Below are 24,062 nucleotides of genomic sequence, written 5' to 3'. Positions count from 1 at the left end.
TTTCCTTCTTATTTTAATTATGTAGCGTAAATGAAGAGTAAATAAATTGATCAAGTGCAGGAAAGACTTTAAATTTAGTTTCCAGAAAAACTCAGCTTTGGAATGACTTAATAAAGGTTAGCTACAAAAGTTTTGCTATGAACTAGGTGTAGGTAGGACAGGCTAACAGGATGTGGGGGGAGTTATGAAAATCTAGATGGGCTCTGCATTCAGATTATTTCCCAAGTGTCTTTAGGTTTCCCTTCCACTTCAAAGAAAGCAAAACTGGAAATCATAGATGAAGGATGTGGTTTATGTAAGACAGAAGATGTATTAACTCCAATCAGCAGATCCACATGCAGAGAACAGGCCTTGGCCTTACATCAAAAGATTGGCACATGTGTGTACATTTATGTTTTAAGTTATATAAAGTGTTTATGGTATGTATGAATCATTTTTTTTTTTATCATTCCCCATTGTATCCAACTTACTGGAAAACCAACAGTCGGGAGATGGCATGGGATGAGACAGCTTGTTCCTGGATACGTTTTGGCTTTTATTCTTTGCTTTCCACCCTTTGAAACTCCCTTTCCATTAAGCTCTCTAGATCAGTGGTTGTATATTTGTACTGTCTTCTCAAAACATTTTATATGTTGCCTTAAATAAAACCTGGCTTTCTCCCTGAGATTATTGTTTACCATTCAGCTCCCTTCACATAAGGATATTTATTGGCCCAAACTCAAAGAATCTAAGGGCCTGGATCAGGCTGGACATTTGCCTACTTCTCCATTTGTGGCTACCAAACATTATTCTTTCGCCTTCCTATATGAAGTCTTCCATTAAGGCCCAGGTGTTACCAGCTCTGCCACCCTTTTTCCTTCTATTCACTGTCACCATCAAGTTCTGGTCACTTTCTTTGCATTCAAGGAGTCTGGCTTACATTTTCCCTCTCCATCCTAAATTCACCTTCAACTTGGATGACGTCAGTGGAGGTCATGTCCAACACCCAGTAGCTGCTGTTCTTGGAGATCTTTGACTCCAGTGGTTCTCCATTCACCCCACACTAGCATCACACTCCTTGTGACCTCTTCCAGTCCCTGTCATGGTGGACAAATGTTCTACCAAAAGATTCTTCAGAAATTTAAAACTCTAAATCCAGGGTTTTCAGAACACCGATTATTCCCTTTTATCCTCTTTTAGCTTCTTAGTTGGAAAATCAGTAGAAAAGCTTAAAGAAGAATTGAAAATTTAGTATCTGCTTTGCTGCTGATAAATCTAGACTGGAAAACATAGCTGGGATTTTCTGCTGAAGTGGGAGCCTCCTGTTACTTCCTCTTCTGGCAGTAAACCTCAGAGCCCACAATGGTGGAGAGAGTGAGATGTGTGCCCAGAAGCAGCACAGTGTGTTTTGGCTGACCTACACCTGTGGGCCTCTACAGTGAGCAGTGACATAGCGCGCCTACCCCACGCAGCAGAGAGCTGTGGGCGGACACAGATCAGGTGCTCACAGGTCTTCTTTTATCTTTTCTTTCTTTCTTTTTTTTTTCTTTCCTGCAAGGTGGAGAAAATGACAAGGGCTTCTCCCATAGTACTTGCTTAAGGGAAGAAGAATTGTTGCTGGAAGTGTTCGTACTTCATAAGTGAGGTGTGAAGGGTGCTGGGGAGGAGGAAGGGAGAGAGCAGTTCTTCTCTGTGCCTCAAATTCTGCCATGGGCTCCCACCCTTGCAGCTCTCTCACTCCTTTACTCTCCCTATAACCAGTGTTTAAACTCAAAGAGACCTTCAGACCTTTGGCTTCTTCTTTTTTTCTTTCCCCCCAACTACTCATCTTCTCCTGATTTTATTGTGTTTCCTGATCATTGTATCAATCTGGGTCCAATCAGAAGAGAGAAACCACACAGCACTTTAAACAGGGAACAGTTACTATAAAAAAGTATTAACTAATCAGGGGCTTAAAGTAATGAGGGAATGGCTAGTAAGAAGTTAAGAGAACAACTGAATATAGGAGTAGAAGCTGTGCTAAGATGCCAGCTTTAGGGGAATACCCAGGAAAGGGGGCCCCTGCCCAGGGCTAAGACTGGGACTTCCTTAAAGAGGGCCTGGATGTGGCTCACTGGATGGCAGAAGAGTCGCCATAGTGTTATGCTGCAGATTTTGCTGGAAATCTGCCCTTTGGAGCATGCTGGGAGGGAAAAGGTGTCCATGGGGAAGTGTCTCCCTGGAGACACTCTGCTGCAAACTTTTCAAAGTGGGGGCAGCGGTGCTAGGGGGGCTGAGGGTGCCTTACACTGCCTGTAGCCTGCCTTTCCACCCGCCGCAGTGTCTCTCCAGGCCCCACCTCTCCCGACAAAGCTTCACTTGGTGCCAGCCAGCAAAGGAAGAATACGTAAAGAGCCCAGGATTATTTTCACAGCGGGGGCAGGAAGGTTGAATTTGAAGCTGAGAGGCAATAAATTGACAAGCAATACATTCAGCTTTAACTTTCTGATCTGTTACTTTAATTCCTCTTGGATTAACTTTGCCACCTGTTGGAACTCTCAGGCTGATCAAATTTACTATTTGTCATTTATTTCCCTTTCCCCCAGGTTGCTGAAGAGCTTGGAGATAATCCTCTATCTGTGTGGATTAGTGCCACATAATACACCCATCGTCATCAGCATTTCCTTAGTTAATGCTTGCAGTGTTCTTCATGATAGTGACATTAAACTTTTAACTGTCTCTTTACGAAGCTTGCTCATCACTTCAGTGATGCTTTCACAGAGAAGATGGGACCATAAATGAGACCATTAATGTCTAGCTCCCACACCTAGGTGTATTCCCAGCCATGCCTGTCCTTCTCTCTGTCTCTGTTGAGGTATTAATCCTGATCAGGGCTGGACTTCCACCCGTACTGTCACCTCCTTAAGGAACTTGCTCTTTGGATTCCTCTGTTTCCTGAGTCATCACCTTCTCCATCACATTTAATAATAAGTCAGTGTATAAATATATTTATGTCTCTCCTAACTTATAAGTAACAAAAACCTGTCTTCTGCCCTATTCCTTTCCTTTTCTTCATGGCCAACCTTCTTGGGGAAGAAAGTAGTTTATGCTTGCTATATCTTTACTTTCTCATCTCCAGTTAATTCCTTAACCCTCTGAAGTTTGGCTTCCACCCACCACTCTAGTGAAATAATCATGGCAAAGGTTAACCAGAGACTTGATTGCCAAATTGAATGGACACTTATTCCCAATATTGTATTCCACTCTCTTTTTGAAGCTGACACCTCTCTTGGATTCTCTTCCATCTTTCTCATGATTCTTCCTCCATTTCCTTCAAGAGTTTATCCACTTTTGCCTGCCTTTAAACACTGGAGTCCCCCAGAATTTGCTCCTGGTTTCCTCCTCTTCTCTTTCATTTCTCCCTGGCAGATCATATCTCCCAAGGTTCAACCAGCACTTAAAACATTGTTGATTCCCACATCTATACTATCAGCTCAAGTTTCTTAACTGAAACTGTCTACTCTAAAGTCTGCTGCAACTACCTTCTCTTCTTACTTAAGGGCCTAAAGAGTTTTGTTTGTTTGTTTGTTTTCAAACTAAATTATTCCAGTGGCCTCTTAACTGATCTTACTGCTTCTAGTCTGGTCATCTTCAAATTCGTCCTCCTCACTGTTGTCAAAATGGCCCTTCTAAAATATGTGCACATATTTTTTGCCTGTTCCCTCAAAATGATTCAAAGTCTCATATCTTAAGAAAGTTCCAATCATTTATGGTTGTGTTTAGTTTCACCATCTGCTCCCTGAGTACTTCTCCAGCTACATCTGTTGTCACTTTTTGCTTGCTTCAGCCATTCTAAGTGATTTGCACTATTCACAAAGATTTTTCATGCCTTTAATATTTGTACATGTGATTTTGTTTGTTTAGAAAGTCTCCTTAAGATACAGCTCAGTCATCGTTTTTTGCTGAAGGGCCTCTGTGAGCTTTTTCTTGGTTTCCATCCTCACTCCCTTCTTAGTGCTTTAATTGTAACCCTATGTTTACTTCTGTCATAGCAATTATGATACTGTGGTGCACTTTGTATGTAGTTTGTTTAGGTGAATGCCTCCTCTTGCTGATGATAAGCTCCTTTTAAAAAATAGCTTTTATGTTCTTATCCTTGACACCTCACCCAGTGACTAACCCTACATGAGACATTCTATAAATACTTAGTAATAATTTAGATATTCTAAAGTTATCCTGATGGTAAAGAAATCTGTACTTGTTTTAAAAAGAATATTTTAATCACTCCTTTTTAGAAATTTTTTAAATTTTATATTGGGGTATAGTTGATTAACAATGTTATGTTAGTTTCAGGTGGATAGCAAAGTGATTCAGTTATACATATATATGTATCTATTCTTCAAATTCTTTTCCCATTTAGGTTGTTACAGAATATTGAGTAGAGTTTCCAGTGGTATCCAGTAGGTCCTTGTTGGTTATCTCTTTTAAATATAGCAGTGTGTACATGTCAGTCCCAAACTCCGAATCTATCCCTCCTCCCATTCTTTTTCCAAGATCTTGGATCATCTTCACTATCATTACTCTGAATTCTTTGTCTGGTAGATTGCCCATCTCCACTTCACTTTGTTGTCCTTCTCGGGTTTTATCTTGTTCCTTATCTGGGACATATTCCTCTTCCTTCTCATTTTGTCTAACTTTTTGTGATTGTGGTTTCTATTCCACAGGCTGCAAGATCATAGTTCTTCTTCTGCTGTCTGCCCTCTGGTAGATGAAGCTCTGTAAGAGGCTTGTGAAGACTTTGTGATGGAAGGGACTGGTTCCTGCCCACTGGTGGGTGGAGCTGGGTCTTGTCCTTCTGGTGAGCAGGGCTGTGCTCAGGAAGACTTTAAGCAACCTGTCTGCTGATGGGTGGGGCTGTGTTCTTGGCTTGTTGGTTGTTTGGCTTGAGGTGTCCCAGCACTGGAACCTCCAGGCTGTTGGGTGGGGATAGGTCTGGGGAGGAAATGGCGGCCTCCAGGCAGGCTCATGCCAATGAGTACTTGCCAGAACTGCTGCTGCCAGTGTCTTTGTCCCCACAGTGAGCCACAGCTGCCCTCCACCTCCACCCTCTAATACTAGCAGGTAGGTCTGGCCCAGTCTCTTATGAGGTCACTGCTTTTTCCCCTGGGTCCTGGTGCACAGGAGACCTTGTGTGCACCCTCCAAGAATGCACTTTATGTTTCCCCCAGTTCTGTGGAATTCCTGCACTCAAACCCTGCTGGCCTTCAAAACCAGATTCTCTGGGGGCTCCTCCTCCCACTGCCAGACCCCCAGGCTGGGGAGTCTGACAAGGGGCTCAGGACTTTCACTCCTGTGGGAGAACTTCTGTGGTATAATTCTTTTCCAGTTTGTGGGTCACCCAACCAGTCGGTATGGAGTTTGATTTTATTGTGGTTGTGCCCCTCTTACCACCTTGTTGTGGCTTCTTCTTTGTCTTTGGATGTAGGATATTTTTTTTGGTAGGTTCCAGTGGTGGTTTTTTGTTGTTGTTGTTTCATTTTTTGTTTTTGTCAGTGGTTGTTCAGCAGTTAGTTGTGATGATTTTGGTGTTTTTGGTAAGAAGGGGTGAGCTCATGTCCTTCTATTCCACCACCTTGCCACTTCCTCTAGTCACTCCTTTTAAAATGATAAAATTTGGACAGGTTTTCTTTCAAATATCTTTTTCCTCAATTTGATGTTCTTGATTGTTGGCCTTATTATGTCTACCTTCAGTTGTTGTTGTTGTTTTTTTTTTTTTTTTTTTACCTTAAAACTGGTCTAATTAAAGTCTTTTGTAAAGCAAAATAATCCTAATTAAAGTTGAGTATTCCAGGACTTAATTACCTGACCCCCTTTTAAACACAACCCACAGATAAGGTGACCATGTAGTTTATTGTCCAACACTGGACATTTTTGAGATTAAAAGGGGGAGCTATCAGTACTTTCACTGGAATAATATGAGTAAACCAAGACTGCTCTAGGCAATCTGAATATATAGTTACTCTCACTGTATTATGAATGTATATATGTATATGTGCATATATATATATAAACTTAAGTCAGTATTTTCATTTACAATTCCTCATGTTGAATTTCTTATGTGTAAAATATTTAACTTTTCCTTAAGCCACATAAATAAACATCAGTAAAAAACATGGGGTTTATGTGTGTTCACATAACAAAGCACAAAGCTAACCTGGGGGAAGGTACTTCTTCTCGGATGTTTTTTCACTGTTGTCTCTGGGGCACTGGAGGACAAGACAGGGACATTGGAGTTTTATGAGATATTTGGCTTCTCTCCAGGGACATCTCAACTTTGGAATTTTTCTGGTGGGCATCTTTAAGCTGCTTTTCTCTACCTCCTCTTCTCCAGTGCTTTATTGCAGGGTCCTGAGCTTCTTTGCAGGAAGCACTGAGAGAAACATCTTGTTTTTTAACCACAGTTTAGCAACTGTGCCATTTTTTGGCCTCTTGGGAAGCCACACTCTTGGATCACCATCATACCAATTATTTGATTTTTTTTTCCCTATGCTTAGAAAAAAGAAAAAAGCTTTGCAAGGATATAAAAAAGATATGTTAGTTGGTTATTAGAAACACTGGGAAAGATTTTTCATTAGAAAGTGCTGTTAGAAGAAATGCTGAGTTTTGTGGCATGTTAGGCAAGTAGATATCTGACCCTGAAGACACATAACTGAGTGAATCCGAAGACCTTACCACGGCTTCCAAGGCCCCGCATGATCTTGGCTCCTTTTCATTTCTAAACTGCTCCCCATCTCCTTCCCCACAGTCTGCTTCAGCTACACTGGTTTCCTTGTTTCTCCAACAAGGTCAAGGAGATGTGGTGGCAGGGCCTTTGCATTTCTCATTCTGTGTTGAAAATGCTCTGCCTCGAGATATCTGCATGGGTCACATCCTAGCTTCTTTCTGGTCTCTGCTCAAATGCCACATAATCAGTCTTCCTCTGACTTTTCTTTCTATAATTGCACATGCTTCCTTTGTATCCACACAACCACACACACACACCATTCTTCATCTAATTACCAGATTTTGTTTTTCTTTGTGGCACATATGACCACATAAACTATACTACAAGGGGTGAGTCAAAAATTATCCACACTCTGGCTGTAGAATTTATTTTAATTAACTTTTAGAAAAGACAAATACATCATTTTTTGACATATTTTCCTTGCTTTTTAATACGCTTTGTCCATCTGTCAACAAGCTTTCATATTCCCTCATTAAGAAATGTTTTAGGATGAGCTGTGAGCCACAAATGCACTGCTCTCTTCACTTCTTCTTCAGAAGTGAATCTTTGTCCTTGTAAGGCTGCTTTCAGGGAACCAAACAGGGGAAAGTCAGATGGAGTAAGATCAGGACTGTAGGGAGGATGCTTTACCACCTCAAAAGGAAGTTTATGCAGAGTGTCGACAGTGTGGGCAGAAGTGTGTGGATGTGCACACCCTCAGACCACAAAAAACAAATCACTGCATACTGCTCTTCTTTCGTGCAAATCACAAGCGGGGCATCCATTTTTGCTTTCACTGCAGCTACAAATGAACTGATGTCACACATTCACACCTGCACAGCAGTGACTGGGGAGACAGTAGTCTTGAATGGAAAGCGCTGATAAGACAGTGTGGCCAACAGAAGTTTTTTGTTTGTTTGTTTAAGCTCTTTATTGGAATATAATTACTTTACACTCTTGTACCAGCTTTTGAGGTACACCAAAGTGAATCAGCTGTATTTATGCATATATCCCCACATCCCCTCCCTCCCGCAACTCCCTCCCGCTCTCCCTGTCCTCGCCCTCTAAGGCAGAAGTTTTAATATAACCAGTGTGAGGATAATTTTTGACTCACTCTCATATATTCATCTTTTATTTTTGTTGTTGTTGGACAGCAAAGGGACTTGGAGAACGTAAGCTCCATGAGAGTAGGGACTTGATTTGTTAAGCTCATCACTCTATTCATAACCCCTAAACTTCCAGGTTTTCAATAATAATTATTGAATGAATAGTTGAATACATGAATCTTGTCTCATTGACTTGGTAGGTGATTATCAGTTTGGCTAAAGTAGTCAGTTGAATACCTTCCATGAGCTCTTGTAGGATGAAGGAGAATAGCAGCAAAGCATCCTGCTCAAATAGGATTTTCTTTTAGGTCTGGATAGATCTGCTCTTGTTTTCACTCTGCACGTAAAAACTTGCATTTCACCTCTTCTAATGGCTGGCTCTCCAGTCAAGCACTCTGTGCTGTGCTTTGCATACAGCAGATGCCTCATGCAGCATGGTACTCAGGTTTCAAATCAGGCTGCGTATTAAAGTTTGAATCGTTTATTGGGTTTTGTATGAAATTCAGTCCTGGGAATCTCACCTTTTAATCTCACAATTCACTAAAGGATTCATGATCTTTGCAATTAATTCTTAATTTATAATTTACCTTGGCCCCTGCTTTTCCTCTTACCTTCTGTATGATTTTTCTTGTTCCATTTTAACTGCTCAATAATGTCTACCAGAGATAAATGTGGAAAGAGTGGCAGTGAAAACCTGATTATTGTCTTCAGGTGTTGTTTTGACCCAGTACCAATCCCACCCTGCCCTCCTGTTTGAATGTTTTCTGAATTACTTAATGAGATTATGGCTCTTCTGACTACCCTTCAGCTTTATTTCACTTAAGGTTGTGCCTTTTGTTTTAATTCCTTAGCATCTGCTAAATAACATTAGCATTCCCTTCATTTCTTTGTTTAGAAGAAATAAAAAGGTCAGATATGTGATGGAGAACATATCAACTTACCATATATGTTCTTCCTTCACAGACCTCACCATTTCTCCCATCATTTGTAGAAAATATTTGAGGTTTGGGATTTGCCCACTTGGAGAAGGAAGGCTAACAGTATTTCTTTCTCTCTGAGTGCTCTACCCAAGGCACCTGTATGGAATCTGGCACCCTTCCCCTTTTTACCAACTTTACTTAGGTCTTCCTAAACTTGCAATATGCCACTCCTAAAATACAGAATCCTTAATAAAGAATTTTCCCATTTACCCTTGTGAAGTTTCTTGACCTGTTTTATTAGAATTGTTTCTCATCTTTGATCACTTTTGTAATGTGAATATTTCTGTTTTTCCTTTTTTTCCCCATAACAAATGTGTCGTGCCCAAATAAATATTCTTTCATCTCCTGAAAAAAATCCAACATTATGCTACACACAAAAATCACTAGGGGTTTTGGGGGAAGATTTAAATTCACATAAATAGAATAAAATTATTGCATGCTTTTATAGGCAGTGAAATCACTATTGCGTCTCAGTTTGTAGTGCGTGGCCAACATTGGATGGTTTATAGCATTTTGATCAAAACAGAGCCCATATCTTTAGGCCAGCCAAACCAATCAACTCAAGTCATGCACATAAAAGAAACTTTATTCTGTTTTTAGTTTATTTTCTCAGTGATGTTTGGTATGGAACTGTGAACAGATGGTTACCTAATAACTTGAGTCTTTACTTAATTGAACTAGTTACTCTTGAAGGTATAGAAATCTTAGTGGCCTTGTGCCTGTTCCAAGGGAAACCTAATAGCATGGTTCTCATGATCTGATTAATCAATGATTAATACACTTTATACATGTATGATTTATTTTTATTGAATAGAAATGTGTTTCAAGTGATTTTTTTTTCCTCTCAGGAAAAATGTGGTCCATACTTTAAGTTTTTATATTGACGTCACATCAAAATAATTAAACACTACCCTAAATAATACTTAAAACATTGGATTTTATTAAAACATGTTTTTGTATTTAAAAAAATGATGGTGCTACTTTGTCTCAGAACACATATAATTAAAGTTTTCTTTTAGTTATATATTTAAAGTTTTGATTCCTAAATATATATATATTCCATTATTGCTTCATTGAATCTTCCTTATTATTTAAGAATATTCAATATAATTTTAACATAAGCTATTTGGAATTAGCTATTTAATAGATGCTCATCCTTGTCTGGAAGCTTTCCTGTCATTGTTTAAACATCAAATTGCGTGAGGCCTTCTCAGAGCAGATTTAGCCATTTACTTCTTTGTGTTTCTCTTTGGTTTTTGTGAAATATTTCTCTCATATGACAATATATCTGTATAGTCAGCCAGCCACTCAAGACTGTAAGGTTTCCAATATCAAGTGCTTCGACATAAACTGAGCACAGAGCTTGCCTATAGCGGTGCCAGGTGAAGGTTTGTTAAATGAATGACTGATATGAAATAAATTTAGGAATATAAAATTATTATATCCAATAGCAAAGCCTTAATTCCTTGATCCCATTTAAATCAATTTGCAGAATATTTAAATAATTAATAGAAGAATAAAAATCTAATGATGGTGATATTTAAATATTATTTTGGCACACATGATTACAATTTTGATGACTTTGACAAAAAAAAGAGTTCTTACAATGGTAAACTCTTAGTTCAACATCCAGAGCAAAAGAGATTGAAAATTATGATGACATAAGTACTTGAGAAAACTGATTGCACCTTAAGTAAGAGGCATAGGAGAGAGGTGAGGGATTGAAGTGATCTTTCAGCTGAATGTCTGTTAAAGCTTAAGTAGGAGGTCACGCAAACTGAGCAGGGATTCTGCTGAATGAGCTAATGAAATGAGTGGCGGAAAGCCTACTCAGAAGTCATTGTGAATGTCAGTAGGACTTTTTTTTTTTTTTTTTTTTTTGGCCTTCTTCCTATATGTATTATGAAGAATTGGGACTGAAGCATTACATTTGGGAGAAGCAATTAAAACTATCATTTTGATTTTTACACTCCTACATCCTTTTTTACACCCCTACAGACCTTTTAAGATCAACCAGTTAGAAACCATCCTGGCTTCGTTACTATCTTTCAGTAATGCCTAAGTCTTTCATTGCTTACTGTCTTCTTCAATATTTCTCCTCCTTTGCCTTCATGAGGGCAGTTCTTCTAATGTGTTCTCTTTCGCTTTTGTTCCAGTTAGAATTATGGCTCTGGCGGATTCCTTTCCTGATGAAACTGAGCTTGGAAAGATCAGGAGATATACACACAAAAAATCAATCCTCCTGCCAAGGGCAGTAGATTGGAGGGTTCTTAGATGTTTCTACTTCATGGGATACTCATCATTTTGGCCTTTCCTTGACTTATTGATGTCTGCATTCTAGCCTGGGGTCTTTCAGCTATCAAGTATTTAGTTTCTGAATAAATATTTATATTGCCACTCTTTGGTTTTTTAGAAATAATCTATAACTCATTTTCTAAATGCTAGTAAAGGTATTCCCATCCTACTTAGGCAACTAGAGCTTGTGTGGTCAGTTCTTTGCAGGAGTGTGGTTCTATGTTAGTGTGGCTGTCATCAAAAGCAAGTATACACTGATAGCTTGGGATGCTCTCTGAGCGCAGAGGAAGAACAATTGCTCTGGTGGTCTAGTGCAGGCTAGTGGTTTGTGTCAGATGTACTACCTAGGTTTTCATTAGTCAAGAAGAGGGACAGATATTCATCAGCTATCCCTTCCATACTTAGAAACTTTTTACAGGCCTCACAAAAAATAACTTTCAGTATTCTCAGAGTATAAAAGGGCTTCTGGAATGATAAAACTTTCCCCGATGAATGTTTCCAAAACTCACAATGGAAGCTGCATTTGTATCTTGAAGTTATTCATGAAGTAAGCCCCTAAATGAGCACAGGTCTCAGGATTCAGCTAGGAGTCTCAGTAATAAGGGGGCGATGGTTTGGTGATTTCATGAAGAGATACTGGGCTGTGAATTTTGAGGTGACCAAGGTAGTCAGGTTTTTGTGCTCTAATGATGTTGTTATAAAAGTACTCTATGTTCATTGTGGAAAAATTTGGAAAATGCAGAGATGTATATAGAAAAAATTTAAAATTATGCATAAGCCCATTATTGAAAGAGGTTGTTGCTATTAATATTTTGTAGTATTTGTATAGATTCTTTTCTGTGCACAGACAGCAGACTTACAGCATTAGGTGACTTAATGTTTATGTGTGATTTGTAATCACAACAGTTCCATGAAGTAATGCAGTTTGTTGTCTTGCTAAGACACTGAAGTGCATCATGCATGCTACAAAGTAGGTGTGCACAGTGACTTCGGTGACCATGGAGCCGTCACATCTCAGGGAGGCCTAGCTTACAAGTTAGGGGAAATATGTGCTACAGTATTACTCAAGAATTTTGGAGTTTTTGTGGTCTTGGGCTATATCCTGGAAGGATATCAAGGGGACTGTGACTGTGAGTGTGTGTGTGTGTGCTTGTGTGTAATCACATTATATATTTAGTAGCCTGATTTTCTTCACCCAGCGTCATATTACAGACACTTTACCATTGTTATTAGATATCATTTCTAAATCAGATAGTATTAAAATAAAATATTAGCTATTATTTGGAATGGCTTATTACATCCCATTAGTTGACCTGCCTAAATTTATTTAACATCACTGGATACATAGATGGTTTATAGAGTTATGTTTATTTGTCTTACTGTTGCTATTACAAGTAATGCTGTGATGAATTTCCTTATTATTTTAGCTCAGAATTCTGTGAAGTAGTTAGGCTGACCTGTGTGTGTCTTTAAGGTTTTTGAAACATATTGCCAAATTGCTTAACAGAAGGATTATTCTCATTGACATCCCTTCAGCAAGTTTAAACTGTGCTCGTCTCAGTACACCTTCACCTGCATTGTCTTATAAAATAATTCTAGAAATTTGACATGATAGTTATTATCTTTCTTTGTATTCCTCTGTGAAGTTTAATATTTCTTTTCTGCTTATTGACCATTACATTTCTTTTTAAATTAAATCAGGTTTTTTGCCTGCTTTTATGTGAGATATTAGTGTTAATCTTATTAATTTGCAAGTGCTTTTTATAATAAATGGAATTAATCTTTGCCTGTCATAAACCATGAGTTTGCCCACTTTTCTCCATTTCTATTGCTGCCATCCCAGTCCAGGTCCCATTATTTTCCATCTGAATTGCTACAGAAGCCAAAATTTCTAACAGGTCTACAAGGATCAACCTGATCTAGCCTGTTTACCTTTCTAGCTTTGCCTTGCTCTCTGCACTGACCTTTCTTTACTTCTTTGACCACTTATTGTTTCTGTCCTCAGCGCCTTCACACGTGTCCTGTGCTTGGCAAGCTCCAGTCTCCCCACAACTGTTTCCATACAACTCCACCCGACTAAGTCCTGTTTTTAGATTAGGCTTCCTTGAACATCCTTATAGCATCCTTTTCTTTTTCTTCCTTACGCTGAAAACAGCTATAATTCATTCATTTTTGCAAACTAAAATTTGCACAATTACCTGCATAATTTAGATGGGATAAGTGATTGACATGTATTATTTCTGCAGTTTTGCTAAAACTATGTACATAAAAACACATCTGTTAGGGGAGAATTTTAAGAAAATGATCTCTGTGGTTCATGGAATGAATCATCCTCAGAGAGTAATGGACAAGACCATGAACTCTGGAGTCTGAGAGCTTGGGTTGGAATCCTGGACCGACTGATTTTGAACTGTGTAGTCTTTGGCAAGTTACTTAACCTCTCTGTGTTTTGCTTTCCTCCTCTATAAAATGGGGTTAGTAATCAGATCTGTCTTTTATGATTGCTGTGAATTTTGAATGAGGTAATTCATGAGGTGCTTAACACACAACCTGGAACATGGCAAGTGCTCTATAAATGTTAGTCATTATCCTCCTTTTCATCCTCATTTCTATCTTCTTTATCTTTGAACTTTATTAAGTGCTAACTCTGTACAGCATAGTGCGAGATGGCATCTGGGTTTCTGTTTTCTTTGTAGGGAGTTTCTCTGCTGGTTTTGAAGTGCTTCGTCTCAGATAATGTAGTTACTTCTGATGGTAGTTTGGGAGTCTCTTCTGTCACTCTGCCATTCTTCTTTAGGATATTTCACTTCTGCTTCTAGAATGGTAATGCATGTCTTCTAGAATAGAGCATAACTTATCTTTGTTTCTTTTTTGGCAGTATAAACATTTGAGTATTAACACTCAGCTCTGTTTTTCTTGACAGCTGGCAAACTTCCCCAGACTCTGTGAGGAAACGGAAAGGATCGTTGCTAACCACATTCGTGAGCGAGAAGGGAAAACAAAGGACCAGGTGAGGAGAGACCTTCCCTGGTGGGCAGGGTCCCTGTGGGAAGTGGAAGATCTCTCCAAGGTTGTTTGGTGGTCTCCAACAGTCGGTGTATCCCTGAATGGAAAAAAAAAAGGAGCTGAGAACACCACCACATATGTTTATTTTTACTTATTTATGAATTTTATACGTGTTACTATACTAACATCTTATGTATGTTAAAAATATAAACATATACAAAGACTTTAGAAGGATAACATTTAAAAAGCAGTAATAGGGGTTCCATTATTTTTTCCTCAATGCTTCATGAATCATCATGTGCACCCCTAGCATGCACACATCCCACTTTGAAAACCACTAATCCAGAAACATACCACATTTTTTCTTTAAGATAGGGCGACTTAAGTTTTAATGGGCCCACAGATGGGCACCAGGATATTCACAAATTCCTAACATGTTTTGCAGAATGTTTAGTGTTTTTATTTTTTTTTCTTGAGGAGAATGGATAAAGCTATTCATCAGCTTATCCATGGAACCTATGACTAAAAAATAAAAACGTTTAAGAACAGCTTTTTTAAGCATTTCTGACTACTTTGTAAATACATGTGGTTTGTAAGGAGTGACTTTGAAATTGTCTTCAAATCTTGGCTAGCTCTGTGAATGAAAGATTATTTTCAAGTGAGGATAATTCATTTAAAAAATTTAAGGATTACATGAAAATAATAAAAGTTTCTTAAATTTAGGTGGATGTTTTCTTAGTTACTTATAAAACATTATAATGGGAAACACAAAGGTTTTCGGATGCTCTTCAATTCCAGGACACAACTGCGAGTGTGACAGCATGGAGAGGACACTGAACTCAAGCCATGTGTTTGCCACAGAATAACAGCATGTTCTTGAGCAGATCGCTTTTCAGGATTGTTGTTTTCTCATGTACAGTGTTGAAATGTTGGTCTATATGATCTTTGAAGTCTTCTATAAGTTAGAATTCCAAGATTTTGTGGTTCTTGGGTGACTTGGAAAGGAGGAGAGAATGAATGGGGAAAAGGAGGAGAGAAAGAACTCGGGGAAAGGAGGAAGGCAGAATAGAAGAGAGAGATACAGACAAACCAGAGGGAGAGAGACACATGCAACGTGAGTCAGGATATTGTAGGGTTGGGGTGGGCATGGGAGGAGAAAGTGAAGAGACAGAAGGATGGAGGCCTAGCAGGCTGGGCTATTTGTGAGTGATTCTGGTAACAACCTTCTGCTCTCTGCACCAGCTTTGAGATTCATTGCTGCTACTTTTTGTATTGTGTTTTGAAAGACTAGCAATTATTTATAGTTTTCATTTATTTTGCAACTTTCTCACTCTGGGAGTAGTCACAATAGCCAAAAGTGGAGAAAACAGGCTCTGTGACTTAGTGGAGATAAACAAATCAATGTTAACTCATAAGCCAGTGAAATCAAGCCTGGGTTGAAATACACAACCTGAGACCAGAAGTTCCCCTACACACCTAGTGTCACGGCTACTGCTGGACCAAGAAAACAAGTTTTGGTATCAACTGTACTCCTGACCTGAAGTAAATAAGAAAACTGTTTTAATTTGTGTCTTTATTCTATGAAATTCAAATGATAATACATCCTGCTTAACTCTTAGGGATCCTCTGTGAAAACAACATTGAGGAAAAAGTTGTACAATTATTATTTTAATTATCTTTCTGTTCATATCTAAATCAACTTAACTTCTTCATGTTTCAAGTTTCAGAGTTCTTGTTTTACTGAAATGACATACTCAAACTTATTGTGATTAAGATTGTGGGCTCTGGGTTCAGACTGCCTGAGTTCGAATCCAAGCTCTATCACTTACTTTCTGTGTAAACGAATAAGTTATTTAATAGCTTTACACTTCGGTTTCCTCATCTGAAAGTGGAATAATAATGGTAGTTAATTCATAGGTATTTTGTGAGGATTAAATGAAGTAATCCAAACATAGTTCTTAGTTCTTCATTAATTTTAGTTGTTTTTGTTGTTATTCCTAAAGAGCTATGACACATAGCAGACATGAGAAAGAATTGTCTTTTCTGATTTCAAAGGAGACTGTCTTCTACCTCTGACAGACTACCTCTGATGCAGTGAATTCATTCATTCCCCAAGTGGGAGTTAACAGAGGGAGCCAGCACCTCTCTCCTAAGTGACCATCTCAGTTGGCCTGGTCTGACAGTTAATCAACTGCCTGAAGAAGCTGGTACTTGCCACCGCTAATATGGACCTGTGTGGCATAATAAAAACATGCATGTTTTTGGTAAAGTGAACATGTCAGTTTGCACAGATTTCACATCTGAATTCTGAACTCCGTGCTGCTTTAGGCCATATGGTATTTCTGAAGTAGCTGGTCAGAGAGTGACCCATTTCCTTAGACCTCTGTACCAGAACTACTTTGAGGTATTCTTGCAGTTTTTTTTTTTTTAATGGAATTATTACCAACCTATGCCTGGAAACTTTTTTATGGAATTCTTTGGAATTAAAAATATGAAAAACCATAAATCTGTCTGAACTTTTTTCTAAAACAAAGGTTTTTTTGAACTTCGATGTGTGCCTACTGTTATTCCAGGTGCTTCCATACATGTAATTGCATGTTGAAATGGTTGGTTTTGTGGGTGATTACTGCTACCAGGGGTAGCTTTACTTTTCTTCAACTAAATATTCAGTAACTGTGGGTGAGAAAGGCAGTGAGAAACTCTGAGACAGTGAAAAAAAGAGAAAAAAATGTACTATTTTCCTTTTCATCCCCCACATGCAACCTGGCTCTTTTCCTAGGATGAACGCAGACTCCCAGTTTCCAGGAATATGTATGAAAACAGCCATAGTTGTTATTTTTCCCCTAGCCATAGTTGTCATTTTTCCCCTTTATTGCAGTCCAAGTTAATGTGTGTGAATGTCCAACATATTCATGACAACCTATGGCAATGTTGAGAATTATGTAGATATTTTGCTGTTTAGGTGGCAACTGTTTATTTGTGCTTAAATATTGTGGTTTATTGATCCAAACTCCTAGCCAAATGGATTTGGGGTATAAAATTTAATAAAATCTGGCTTTATTATAGGAAGAATAGTGGCAATGCCACAGATAATCTAATAATGATCACTCCTAACTCTTCAGTTTTCTTCATTAAGAGGAGAAACAAAACTATATCTGATGATATGAACATTTTTCATACAAGTATGATATTGTTGACCCAATAGTGCCTAGGCATTGACTTTATGTTTGGTAGTGGGGATGGGTTTGGGGTGATTCATTTACTCTTTTTTTGGTAGGCCACCTTGGGGCTCACAGCAAGATTTGGTCAGATGATCAACTAAGATTAGCCACAAAAACAAAGCCTCAGAGACCATAGCATTGGGTAATGAGTGAGAAATAATAATACATGTACTAATTATATGGGAATATATTGCTCTCTTTAAAACAAAATATTCTTCAAGGCTGGTAGATAGTTATAGAATTTACAGCCACAAATATTTATGTGTATCATGCTAGGTCCTGGGGATAAAGTGGTGAACAAGATAAATATAATCTCTGCTTCCATGGAGCTTACACTGTTGCAGGGAAGCAAAACATCAAACAAAATATAATACAAATAAGTAATTACATTTGTGGTAAACACCACAAAGAAAAACACAGGGTGTAACATAAAAATATAATCATGACATAGACTATATGAGAGTAATAGCATGATCCAACTTGGTCTTGGGTGAGGGTGTGGGGTGAGGATCAGGGAAAGCTTTCCTGAGGAGGCATCTACTGGGGAGCATTATATAGACTATGCCAGTGAACTGTTACCACCCCAGTGCTTTGATGCATTCAGATGTCACCTTTAGTGAAGCCTATTGATCTCAAGGAGGCTTTCTATTTATTTGTAGATTGCCTTTTTGAGTTGGTTGATGAGATACTTCTACTTGCCTAGAGGGAGCTTAAAGAGATAGAAGAGGAGAGGAAAAACAAGAGAAGATATTGCTATTTTGTGGCTAATATATGGTGTCTATGGCAGCAGGGAGCTCTGCACAGCTCTTCCATGGCCTTCTTGCCACTTGTCTTTTTATACGTGTCCTTTTGAATTTTATACCTACATTTTAGAGGAATAGAATAATTCTAGGTTATGTATCAAGTTGGCAAAGAGTACATGCCCATAAACTATAATGAGGTTGTCTTCATGTAGGACTCAGACTTTTCACATAGACTTTTCATTTCTGAGTTTAGAGTAAAAGTTATGAGAGTCTAATGAAAACAGTTAATGCAACTTTTCATTCTAACTGAAGCATCCTTTTTAAAATTAAATAAAGATAAATAATTTGTAGGCTGTTACCAAATTTAGTGTTTGAGAATATTTAACGTGGGTTTTCACTGAAGTGATTCTCTTTGACTTATAGGTCCTGCTGTTGATCGACATCCAAGTCTCCTACATCAACACCAACCACGAAGATTTCATTGGCTTCGCAAAGTACGTGAAATCCTTGATTGTCACATGCATTCCTCCTGCTGGTTTGTCTCAAATACACATTGTGAATTTCTACAGCAACCCCAGCATCTTTTGAGAGTACATTCAGTGTCAGGATTAACTCCTCTGAGTTCGCCTACTGAGGAGGTCTGAACCTCATGGCGATGGGGGCCATGTTCTCTGGATAAAGGAGTTGGCTTCTTTGTTGTACAGGATGTGAAATCATGTGTAGCTCAGATACTCCTTGTTTTTGGGTGATGAGCTGCAGTTTGTACTTGAGCTCCCACAGATAAGCAGTAACAGATGCACATTTAAAATAAGTTTGGTAACAATTTCTCACATAAATTTGAAATATCAAGCACAGATCACAGAATACATGCTATTTGGGCATCCCTAAATCGAACTATAGAGGCCTATTTTTTCTTTAAAACTGTCCTTTGTGAATTTAGATGTAATCTTTTTGGATGAACATTCTCTTTTCTATGAAGTATATATACTTTGTATAAGCTTGTCTATATGTTGCTATTCTATCATACATGTATTCTCTTATATTCTAATATTCTATTGCTATATTCACAGATATTGTCAGGTAACCTTTATGCTTAATTATTCAAGGTTGGTTATTTACTGTGTGATATTTTCAAGACCCTGAATTTACCATTTTTTTCCTGCCCTTTAGTGGAATCAGTTTTTTATTACTTTTAAATAATTTTGATTCTAACTCTAAAATATACTTGTGGCCTATAAGTAGTTCCAACTTCAAGTATATAAAATATAGTTTATTTTATATAAAAAATAAAGAGGCCTATGTAGTGTTACTTGTACTATATATTCAAAAGTAGGGACAAATAAAAAATAATACACAAGAAAATGTAAAACTAGACTGACTTACATTTTGACTTGGAAGAAACAAATATTTAGATCATGTGATCTAAACTAAACAGTGGCTTAAGGAATTTATAGGCATGTTTTAGAGAGGAAAGCCCCAATTATTCAACAGAAAATTCTCATTCTAAACATGGCCTAACCAATAGTGTACATACATTTTGCATCCAGCAGTTATTATCGTTGTATGGTACACTACTTTTTGTTTTGTTTTTGGTACATTAGTTTTTTTGAATTATTTTCTGTCTATGACTTATGTGTAAAATTGTTAGAACATAATGATTAATATGTTCCTTTAGACAGTTGTCTTTTTTAGCCACACTGCCCACTCCAACTTCTAGATAGGCATTTACTCCAGACATTTCACACAGACCTGCTCGCCTGTCTTCTAGCCCCCATAATTCTCACCATCTGTACTGCTCATTTCCTTCTGCAAAATCACCAGTGGGAAGAAACCTAGACTCTGATGCGCCTTCGTGTCCCGGGGCCTGGAAAGGTGGACCTGAGAATTTCTACCTGGTTTTCTGTGTAGTCAGTGAAATCCTTGTGGCCTGCGCCAAGCTCTACTCTAGTTGCTATGGGGAAAAAAAAAAAGAAAAGAAAAAGATAAAACTGTCTTGTAGGAGCTTGCCTAATAATTGAAAAGTATAGAGAAAGGCATGTAAAAATTTTAACTGACATTCTCCATTTAATTTACTTGCTTCTTTGAGGAATTTAAAAGAAAAAGAAATCCTTGAGTCATTTGAAATAACCAGGAGTGCTGCCTTTCATGTTGGTTTTTATTGGTTACAAATGCCAGTTCGACTCATAAAAATGTAGCATATGTAGATATAAACTTGACACCATAACTTAAAAGTGAAAAGGATATTGCAGCACTGTCCTGTTGTGGTATCCCAATTGAAGGAGGAAACACAGGAAAAAAAACATAATGAGTTTGGAAAGATTCAGGTTTTGAACATGTTTTGTAACCAGCATTATAATTTAAATTTAACCCCTATACTCTCCTTGAAACATTTTTCCCCTAGATTACCCTTTTGCTTATTTTTAAAGATAAATCATCCAGAGTTTATGTTCTCCAGTAAATTTTAATATTTTATACCTTAGAAGCTGTTGAACTAAAGTATTATATTGACTAGGTTTTCAAAGGCATGTAATTTTGCAGATGAAAATACTTTAAGCACAGCCTTTTGGTACAGTCTCTCTGTAATCCAGGTGACAGTCCCATTTTTGCAGCAGAGAGATAGATTATGAACCTTTACGATGTTAGGGAACTAAAAAAGAAGCATTGTTCAAACCACTTTAGAAACCCAGCAAGTTTGAACATTTCTCATCTAGTTTAGACTGCGCACCTAAATTTCCTTTTGAAGGGCTGGTCTGGGAGTCAGTCTGAATTCTTTTTTCCAGGTTTGCCTCTGTTGAGGTTTGAGTTTCGGCAAGTCACTTAGCCTCTCTGTATCTCAATTTATTGCTCTATCAAGTGGAATAATAAAAAATCCCTGTCTTGTATACTTTTCAGGATTGTCAGAAGATCAAATTAATGAAGTTACTTGAAAGTGCTTTTGAAAACTGTGGTGCAGTCTGTAAAAGTGAGAAAGTACCATATGTACACACTCTCTCTCTCCCTCTCTCACACACACATACACACAACACACAGACACAGACACATGGGAGAATTTGATTCTACAAGATGCACCATTTTACTTCATTAGGACACTTTAAATGACTGGAGTGTGATTGCCACTGAAAGATTTTTTAGTTGCTAATGTTATCTCCACATGTAATATTTTTCACTGAGACTCAGAGGAAAATGTTCTTTCTGTTTGTATGCTGAGTTGGAGTACATTTCAGTGTGACATGGGATAATTATGACGATGAAGAAATGTTCATTTCAAAACACTTTGAGGAGTTGTGGTATTTTCTGTGCTTTTAAAAATTAAAAAAATATGGTTGTAGCTATAAATTTTGAAGTTGGCAGGAATGCTGTTTCCATCAAGGAAGAAAAGTCAAGCCATATTTGAAGACAATTATGTAAGTATTTTTAAGTTCTGAAGACAGAAAATTAAAGTCTGGAGTTGAGGAAAATAAGCATTAGTTCCATAAGATTTTTAGAGATTTGCCAAAAGAGGGGGACCACCTCCTCAGATTTATAGGATGGTGATGTACAGAGTATTTTACACGTCATTTTTTTTTCAACTGGGATGACTTTTTGTTCTAAAAATTACCCCAAAAAGGAAAATAAATTGCTAAAATTAGGTTAATGGAAAATGAAGTCTCAGAGTAGTGTTCAGAACATCTCAAAATTCTTCTTTCTGCTATAGAATCTATTCTGCCATGTTGAATATGTGGAACTTTTTTTTTTTCCATCTCCCAGCTATTTGTTAAACATGGACTGTAAAATATGTACTATGTATAATGTGTCCAAGTGAGCACTGCTGTAGACTTGCTTTGGAATTTCCTGATTTCTGAAGGCTTGAGTTTTCAATTTAATATAGTTTCTGAACCTAAAAGTTTAGTATTCCAGAAGGAAATGACAACTTTCCTCATGACTTAAGAATTTTAATTTGTCATTCTTCCATGTTGAAAAAAAAAACCCCTATATTCTGTTTTTCTTAACGTAATTAGTTTTTGTTATTTAAGAAAACAAGCTATTCCAATTAATTATTCCTTCATTCACTTCCTCTCTTTCTCAGTAATCCTGTTGTCTGAATAGAAAGGAAAGCTTGTTAGCTAAATACCTTGGGGAGTGAACTTTCAAATTCTTGTGCTCTTCTCCATTTTCATGGGCACAATTTGCCTTCTGAGTTACTAAGATTTATGCAGTCCAGTGGTTTAAGAAAAATGGACTCCAGATACAGACTGTTAGAATAATATCTCTATGTCACAAGCAGCTGACTGAGGTCTGTTTTTCAATCTGCCGAGTAGGTCTCCCACCTGTTTTCTCACAGTTGAAATGATAGTGTGCAGATTTCATTTCTTGTTATGGGAGCACCATGAAAATTCTATGGGTGGTAACATTCATTGTATCTCTTTCCTGATCCTCTGGAATGCCTCTGTTACCATTTTGCTAAAGGCAGTATATGTGAACCTTGGTGCCAAATTCCAAAATAATCTTGTTCTTTACCTTTACATTCTTTTTTATGTGTCCCTAATACAAAATCATATTCCATTGTAATGGTATCTCTACTTCGTATTCTTACATGAGAATGCTCTCTCTCGTGTAGAATTAAAACTTGGGTATTAGATTATAGCAAGAGCCTTATTTGCCAATTTAGGAATTAAATGCTTGGTTGCTTACTGGGACTGTTATCAGGTAGACATATAGGATTGGGCAACTTGCAAGGATATCATTAGTATCATCTATTTAAGTAAGATATAAATTCCAATGTTTCAAGCAGTATTTTTAAAATGAGTGGACTTCCACTTTTCTCTTTCATTCTCAAATCTGTTATTTTGAACTTTATCTTCATCCTGAAAATGAGTCTTAGGAGATCAATCATCTTTCTTTTATAGGCCCCCACATTCTGTAGGGTTTTCTTGCATAATAATTAGCCTGAGACATCACTAAAGATCCTGCAGGGGCAGTTGACATCATGTAGTTTTCCTCTCCCTTTGGCTTCAATCTGATTGGATGGAGCCAAGGCTACATGTGATAAATTGCACTCTTGGGACTCTCAGCAACTGTTTATAATCTTTTTGGGGTAATATAAAAGAACATTCTAAAAGAGATTCTTTACTCCAGAGCAGTGCTGTCTAATAGAACTTTCTGAGATGATGGGAATATTTTATAACCTATGCTGTCCAGTACAGTATCCACTAGCTACATGTGACTATTGAGTAGCTGAAATGTGACTAGTAAAACAGAAGAAATGAGAAGAAAATTAAATTTTAATTAATGAAAATTTTAATTTAAATAGCCACATCTGGCTACCAGCTACTGTATTGGACAGCACAGTTCTAGAATATGGTGAATCCAGCTGATTGCTCTGGGTCCTTTAGTGGGCCATACTTTATTGACAGCTTGGTGGTAACCTACAGTGGTGGCTACAAGAAGAGAAAAAAGAGGTAACTCTGTTAGCTGCTTCTAAACAAACCCCAGGGCTCAGAAATATGCAATCAGCTTTTTAAATGCTCTGTCACTAAAGTATAAAGGATGGACTTTTCCCTTCTACTGCATTAGTCTGTATGTTGCCATTTTGCTAGTAATTTCTCCAACATAGTACAACTGACGTTTCTTTTAATTCCAAGTCTCCTCTACAAACTAAGCATAGTAGTAGAGGGAGAGGTACACTCTGACATTTGCCATGGAATCTGCATCTCTGAGGGACTCCATTTTCTTGATTCATTTTAGCCCTCTTTGCCTTGACTTAGAGTCGGTACTCCCCTTTCTTCTTTCTCACTTCTCTTTCACTTTTCGGCTCACTGTAGTCTTGTTTCTGCCGCACCACTCTACTGAGATTGCTTTTGGCCAGAAGCAGGCAGTTAATCCCATGGACAACTCTGAGTCCTTCGTTGGACACCATTAACCACTCCTTGTTAAAGAGACCTATCCCTTTGCTGAAAAGACCTCCATTGTCTTCTGGCTTTCCTCTTCCTGCTCTAGCCACTCCTCATTTT

General features: G+C 37.8%; 1 protein-coding gene across 5 annotated transcripts in view; it reads left to right on the top strand.

Moving 5' to 3' along the window:
- Nucleotides 1-24,062, top strand: part of DNM3 (dynamin 3) — a 552,008-nt gene that overhangs the window by 189,490 nt on the left and 338,456 nt on the right. For all 5 annotated transcript variants that reach the window (XM_057725664.1, XM_057725665.1, XM_057725667.1 and 2 more), the window contains exons 11-12: nt 14,026-14,112; nt 18,496-18,566. In XM_057725664.1, the coding sequence (XP_057581647.1) occupies nt 14,026-14,112; nt 18,496-18,566 (158 nt within the window). The remainder of the gene's footprint in view (nt 1-14,025; nt 14,113-18,495; nt 18,567-24,062) is intronic.

This window comes from Hippopotamus amphibius, chromosome 3, assembly GCF_030028045.1.
Source record: "Hippopotamus amphibius kiboko isolate mHipAmp2 chromosome 3, mHipAmp2.hap2, whole genome shotgun sequence".
NCBI classification, from domain to species: domain Eukaryota; kingdom Metazoa; phylum Chordata; class Mammalia; order Artiodactyla; family Hippopotamidae; genus Hippopotamus; species Hippopotamus amphibius.
Note: the sequence above shows the minus strand (reverse complement) of the source record. Positions and strands in the feature narration are given on the sequence as shown.